Source organism: Pseudopodoces humilis, chromosome 1 (genome assembly GCF_049639895.1).
Source record: "Pseudopodoces humilis isolate 2021_Gansu_Grassland_sample_001 chromosome 1, ASM4963989v1, whole genome shotgun sequence".
In the NCBI taxonomy this organism is placed as follows: Eukaryota; Metazoa; Chordata; class Aves; order Passeriformes; family Paridae; genus Pseudopodoces; species Pseudopodoces humilis.
Genome location: NC_142200.1, coordinates 31,156,727 through 31,164,184, shown reverse-complemented (window position 1 = coordinate 31,164,184; position 7,458 = coordinate 31,156,727). Strand labels below are relative to the sequence as shown.

Below are 7,458 nucleotides of genomic sequence, written 5' to 3'. Positions count from 1 at the left end.
TCACAATAGAAAATATATGGATTTTTAAAACTTAATTTTTCATAAAAATACATGTTTTAGGTATGCAGTGTCTTGCCTTTTGCAAAGCAGAAGACATCTCTTGAAAAAAAAAATCTGAAAGCAGTTATTGCTATGAGGCACAGATTTGATTAAACAGTCCTGATAGATGCTGACAAAATAATAGAAAGGCTCTTCCCACCACTTCTTTGTGCAGGCAAACAAGAATTCTGCACCTGAAACTTCTCATTAACTATTTTAAGTGCTTGTCAAATGGCAAAAAGAAAAAAAAAAGAACTATTTGCTCATCTGTGAAAGTGAAAGCATTACATCTTAGCAATTTTTTTTAAAATTAACTATTTCTTTTAGCTGTTACAATAGATACCCTCTGGAGAACAAGAAAACACCTTGGTGTTATGCAAATTCCTCCTGTGATATGCATCACAACATTTCAGAATTAGTGGCAGCTTTGTCTTAAGAGTGGCTGAATGTAAGGAACTATGCTTCTGCATTCCACCATGAAAAGGTCCACACGTATTTCCATTCAAGGGTAGCAATCTATTTTAAAACAAGAATTTATTGTGTTATAGTATAAAGACACTAAACACAAAACAGTGTTTAACAACATGAATATTGACACAAAATAAAAGCAAGTTTCAAGCCAATTCTGTAACCATTCCATGTGAGAAATTCCAAGTGAAAGAAAGTTACATACACAGGGTCACCCTTGGGAAAGGATGGCACCACCTCCATCTGATTCAAGCCCTTTTTGAGGACATCATAACATTGTCAGAACAGTTGCATTATTTTGAGGGCTTCAGTGGTTTATAAGCTTTGTCTTGGCCCTCTCTATATAGGTGAACTTACCCACAGATCTACAAGAGAACCAATGAGGCATTTCTACTGTAAACTATAAGACCTGAGGTACTTTCTTTACTAATCTACTTTGCATTTTCTTGATCTAAGTATATTATAGGGGGTGGGGCTTATTAAAGAGCAGCATAAATTTGGTTACTTAACTTCAGTATAGTCCATGTGATAGCACAGGTCAATAAAATGTATAATGCTTTGCACTACAACACCCATCTTCAATAAAATACATATGGTATGTAATAAAGCTTCTCTGAAACCATGTATTGTAGTTTTCCAAGTCACTATATGAAAAGATAACTAAATCTGAGATGTAGTTAAGCCATTTCTTCAGACATTACCTGGTCACATTAAGGTCTTTTTCCTGTGGACTATTTTAATAGGATCCATTATGTGAACCTTTCATACATTTATTTCTTAATTGTTTCCATTAACACAGAGCAGTAAAAAAGACTATAGAGATTAAATATCAGATTACTGCTCTTTCATATGAACCATTTCCAAAAATAACATGTGATGATCTCACAACAATAAAATTTTGCTAAACAAAAAGTTTAGAGCATAAGTATTTCTCTTGTTCAAAACAAATTTGGGGTTTTTTTTGGCTTTTAAAAGAGAATTAATTCTATGTTTCCAAGGCTCATTGTGAAAATATATACACATATCAAATTTATATCCAAAGCTAGATTTTACCATTGAGTTTTAAAGGCCAAGACATGTTTTCAGTACAGTAGAAAAAAAAAAAAAGCAGTTCCTGAAGTATATTGTAGCCTCACTTCACTGCCAGTATCTACAGTTCTGATGCTGTACAAAATACTTCTCTGAAGCAAATCCATCTAAACTCTATCCACCCTGAGTTAAGCATCTATACCTTTTTTAAAGTGTTTAAAACAATAGGTAACAGAGAAGTATGTACAAGGCTATAAAACGCCAGCTATCATACAGCAGATTAAAAAAAAAATTAATCAGTCTTTTCAGCCAATTTTCTGGTTTTTATTGTAGTTATTCATTGTGAATTTGGTTTAGGGATTTTTTTTTTCTTTTGTTTGTTTTTACATCAAACTATTACTTGATTTAGACATTCATGCATTAATTGCTTGAACTTTTGAGTGCAACAATAAGGCAAGAGTAAAAAAAAATTATAGAAATTTTGCATATGTGTAAAGGTATTTAGTTTACAAAAGTGCTTCCTAAAAAGACATCCTAATTGCAGTATCAAAATATTAAAGAGTGCTGAGAACAACTATCATTTCAATAAATGTTGCTCCACAGAAAAATGTCTGATTTTAGGCTTTTTCCCCCTTTTTTTGGTGAAGAAAAGCCTGGAAAAATTGGCATGGCTATGTGGGTCAAGCAAGTTAAGAAAATATACTTTAGTCTAAACTTAAATAAGAAGGTCCACACTTTTTTGTGAAAACTTTAAGCCTCTGTCAAAAATGTATTTTTGTTTTTTTATAATACAGGATTAAAAGACAAGATGATGCTTACAAGATAAAGAAATAATTTACATGAAAATATCTTCTGACAAAGCTTTTCAATCAAAATATTGTTTTGTAACATTCAAACATGACATACAACACAAAAGAAACAGTGAATGCAAACAAAAAAATGTTATATGGATTGCTTTCGAACACATAAATAAATGAAATATTGGTGTAGGCAGTAGGGCTCATGCTGATGGCTAGCAGGAAATAACAGTGTGCAATCTATTTGGAAAAAGCTCTAAAGTACAAATTACAAGCCCAATTACGGACTGCAGCAAATTCAGTTATATCACTGCCATCCTCTATCTCCAAAATAAATTCTTGTTTAAATCACTCATACCCTAAATTACTCATACCTTTGCTTCAGAGATATGAATAACTATATACAAAAAGTAGTTTTATTTCACCATAGGGATAACATTGTACCTCTCTGCCAGTGTCACTTGGAAAACCGCCCATGTCAAAACAATTTGACAGCAGATAAACAATTTAATAAATACGTAATGATCTTATTACAGTCCTTCAGCTAGGCATGTTAACTTATGCTGCTAGTTTTGTGTTCACAGTGCATAGAATCCAAATATAAAAGAATGGGCTGGATTTAAGGTAACTGTCAATCCCTTGCTTATAATCCAAATATATCCAAAACTTTCATAAGCTCTGTCATGTGTCAATCTTTTTTGTGGCAGAAGCAAAACCTTTCCCTGGTACAATGTCCATTGCCGGCAATGGATGCACCAAAACCGCCAAGGAGCTCAGTGTTATTGCACAATATATGAAGACCTGGAATTCTTCCAAAAGCTTAAAATAAAAATAATGGAATTATTCTGACATTTCTGGACACCTGCATTAATACTGTATGACTAATAAAAGCATGTCAGTTGCATGGACTGAACCAGCGATCAACATGCGCCCAGAATGCACACTAGTAAAAATGCAGTCAAAGGAAGTAGTCTTCATTGCCTATAGGTCACTTCCAGTCAAAGGTTAAAGTTCAAAGACTGAATGATCAAAGTGCTCATTTTCTCAGTAGGACTATCTTCTGCTACGAGGATCACAAAATGGTGGCATCAACATGTGTCATCTTTAAAATAAAAGAAGAGCATTTATGGAAAACATATAAACATTCTAATTCCAAATTAGCAAGGTGCTATAGGCAGAAACAATTCCTAGCATAGACAGTAACATGCAGAGGATATACCCTGATTGAATAATTCTGTTGTTTTGTTCAATAACAACTCAGGGAGAAGAGTATCAAAAATTAAACTTCCAAAATACACATACATCCCCCAAAGACATAAGTATTAGCAAACACCCCATTAAAGTGACAGTCATTTCCATGCTTGATATTTAGAAAGCTACTTGCCAAGAAAATGAAAAATCAAATATGCTTAACATTTTGCACCCTTGAAGTAGAGCAGATCCACAACAGTTACCGAATTAAGACATCCTTTCATAAGGAATATATAGGGATAAGACCTGGCAGAGTGGGCTGCTTCTGATGCATTCTCAACCCTTTATACATTCATATGTGTATGTGTGTATATATATATATATGTATATTATTTAGCAAGACTCAACACAAAACAATAGGTGACAGATTATGCAAAAAGAACAGGTTACTACTATAATCCTAAAATCCTAAACATGAAAGTAAATTACATACACTAAATTTTAGATAGTGTGATTAGACAGAACCTACTATAAAAATGCATGTTCTATGCCTATCATTTCTGCATTATGCTCCATATTAATGCTCTCCCTTTTAAACATTCTCCTTCACACATCAACCTGCAGTATATTTGCACCTGCTAGCAGTAAATATTGAGTTGTTAATAGAAAGCAAACTTACTGTCTGCTTATTTTTAAAGGACTTACTTGTAACCTCCCACACCTAAAAAATGTAGCCTCATAAACAGTATGCATTCTCATCAGAAAATATTATATCAAAGCTATTACTTGTAAAATAACTATTTTAATTTTTTACAGTACATGAAAAAAAAAATGGACAAGGATGCAAAAGAGAGAGAGAGAAGGGGTATTTAAATAGTGTATTAAAATTTTAGGCCAAATACCAGAGAAAACACTTCCTACTTAAGAAAAAACCAAAACCAAACCAACCTCCAAACCTAAAAGCAGCAAGGAAGCACGGACTGAAAACAAACACCATTGCCTTTCCCTTCCTCACCCCACCCCACCAAAAAAAAATAAATCTACTTTCTGAAAACAAAAAAGGAAGTCAACAGCTTTATGAAACCAATTTCAGTCTGGATGCCCAAGTAAACAGTATCTGGAGGATCCTCCCCTGTCTTTAACACAACACGAGCAACTCTCAGATTGAAATTCAGCAGGAAAGTCAATATACAGTTGAAACACACACTGGGTAGGGCAGACAGCCTAGAAATATTTTCAGTTATCATAGCTCAGGAGCTTCAAAACAGGGCTCGTAAGGACAATTTTGTAGCAAACAAAGCCCCATAACTCTGTGGAATAAGCTGCTGTGTTTGGGCAGGGATGATATGACAGATTAAAATCTGTACTATATTGAATGTAGACACATATTTACATGTCAGAATATGTCTCTAAAGTGCCTCTTTATCACTCTGTGATCATCTGGGTTTGCTTTATATCCCAACCATGGACTATTTTGCTTCCAAGTAAATAAATTCCAGGTACATGCTGGAAAAAAATATTTTCCTTCAAATGCATGTATTAATACATATGACAGACTTCTTCCTATCTCTTCAAAACACAGCTCCAATGTCACATTAAAGCTAAACCAGTCCAATGAGCAGCTGACAGTAGAAGTGGCAGAACCACTCCACACTTCCTTCCATAGGTTGTTGTATTAACACTGGCATTTAATTTCTCACAGCAGTTATCCATGGACAGCTGGTTTTCTTTCCTGGGTAGGAATGCTTTTTCTTCCCTCACTTATCCAGGCAAATGTGGTTCAACCACAAGATTAAATATATGACACAATTCAGTTGAAGCATGAGCAGAAAATAAACATGAGAGAAGCATCTTTTCACACTTCCCATTTTACTGTAACATACCATTTCTTTAAAGCTGTTTAGAAAACACTGACAATTTAAAGATTATGCCTGGGCAGTCTTGTTCTATGTCCACATAGGAGAAACAAAATTAACTGAGAAAAGAAGCAAATGACACATGCACAAAACTGGAAGGGAAAACACTCTAATCATTTATGAAATTTTTGTCTAGTGGACATCAGGAATATTTTATTTTTCATGTAAGAATTTAAGGTGGTGGGGAGCCCAATGAATTTTTAATCAAGATAGTGAGAGTTATTTAAACGAACTGACTTTCTCTTGCCTCAGGTTGGTTTTTAAGTTGCTTTGAATTTGAGGAGGGGTAAGGTTTTCTGACTTTGAGAAAAAAAAACCGGCATAGTTACTTCCTAGTAACTAAAATACCCATTCAATGAACTGTAAGCCATTGTTTAGAGCCATAATAACCCAGCAACTGTCAGAATCAGATTTCTTTTCATACTAAGTTCCCGTTTTGCTTGTTTAACACAAATTGAATTTCATGATGAAGAAATAAAAGTAATATCTGCAGACTGTCCTCCTTTTACAAATTTCTATTCTAAATCAAAATAAGACTAGTACAAATTAAAAGTAGATAAAACATTTTAATCACAAGATAAAGCCAATAAATGGAATTTTACCTGTTTCTCTTTAAAAATAATTAGCAAGTGAAATAGAAAGTTAACAAAAACTCTCCCAAAACTGCCATTTAAGAGAAACCAAAACTAGAAGTGGAGAAGCACCAAACACATTACAAGAGCATGAAAACAGAGAGAGAAAATAAAGTGCTGAATACTCTGGTGAGGATGAAAAATCTATCGTTGTGTGCAAGATGATTATTATTCTTGGAGTCAGCTTTAAAAACAACCACATAACGGCCCCAAGTTTCTTAGATATACCAAATCTCATGACATACTGCACTTCTCTTACTGAGCCTTGTTTTGAAGTTACTATTACTGCATTATGAGAAACAGAGTTTCATTCTGTTACATCACCATATGTCAAAACCCCACAGGTCTCATCAAGTATTATGAAACTATCAAGTTTTTCTTGTTGGGCCGTCCATGGGTTTTTAAGAATCTTAAGAATTTTAAGGGTGAAGACTTTGGAATTTGCCTCTCCAGTCATGAACTCTCATTGCCTCAAAATACTTGCTGTAGTTTCACTTCAGGAACAGAACATATCCTGGAGTGGGGAGGCCATGAAAAACAAAGGATGTATTACTGTGGAACCTTCAGCAAGAGGCCATGGTGGAATCAACTGTTCTGCACTACACTAGCATACAGTATTACCTGCTCTGACATATCCCTTCCCAAAGTACCTGTGCTTCCAATAACTACTGTTTGTACATAATTTTCCTAGGGAAAGCAAGGAAAGCATTGCTAACAAGAAAGGAGAGAAACAAAGCATGGCCCATTTCTATCCCCCTCTTCTCTCTTTCCTCACCAATGGAGTGGATAAGACAAGCACATACAGCCAACAGCAGCTCTGGGTGGAAGATGACAAATGCTGAGGCAGAAGAAAGAAACCACACAGTATAAAGCAAGACACAGAACACATATAAATAAAAGAAAAAAGCGCAAAAGCAAAGCAAACCCCAAACCAAAACAAAACAGTAAAAAAAATCCCCAACACAACACTTAGCACTGCAGACACTAGCAGTTTTAATATTATTTTTTCTTCTTCTTTATGGTGTCCATGGAGAATCTTATTACTATATTATTATTAGTTTTTAGGAGTCTTTAAGGTCAGTCAACTGTCCCATACTGGAAATTCTGATTAAGAGTGGAAATCTATCAAAACACATAGCTGTTTACAAATATATAGTTATCTTTTCAACAACATATAAATTTTTAAAGTATTAACAACAATAACCAAAACATGGTTTAGAGCAAAACCTAGTTTCATGATGGACTTTCCCCAATTCCAAACTGTAAACTTGTCATGTATTGATATGCTTTACAAGAACTTTCATTCAAAGTCAATCATACAATTTAAAACATATTTAAATTTCCTTCAAATTTAAATAAAATTTCCTTCAAATAAAATTCCTTCCA

The 7,458-nt window shown here is 34.1% G+C and overlaps 1 protein-coding gene across 4 annotated transcripts in view; it reads right to left on the bottom strand.

Moving 5' to 3' along the window:
- Window positions 1–554: 554 nt before the first annotated feature.
- UBE2W (ubiquitin conjugating enzyme E2 W) overlaps window positions 555–7,458 on the bottom strand; it is a 32,250-nt gene continuing 25,346 nt past the window's right edge. Inside the window, exon 6 of one of the 4 annotated variants that reach the window (XM_005517088.3) lies at window positions 555–3,435. In XM_005517088.3, coding sequence (XP_005517145.1) covers window positions 3,422–3,435 — 14 coding nt within the window. In that variant the 3' untranslated portion in view covers window positions 555–3,421. Of the gene's footprint in view, window positions 3,436–5,887; window positions 6,911–7,458 lie in introns of those variants that run through there. The other 3 variants (XM_088056252.1, XM_088056249.1, XM_088056241.1) reach the window with 3 other exon arrangements.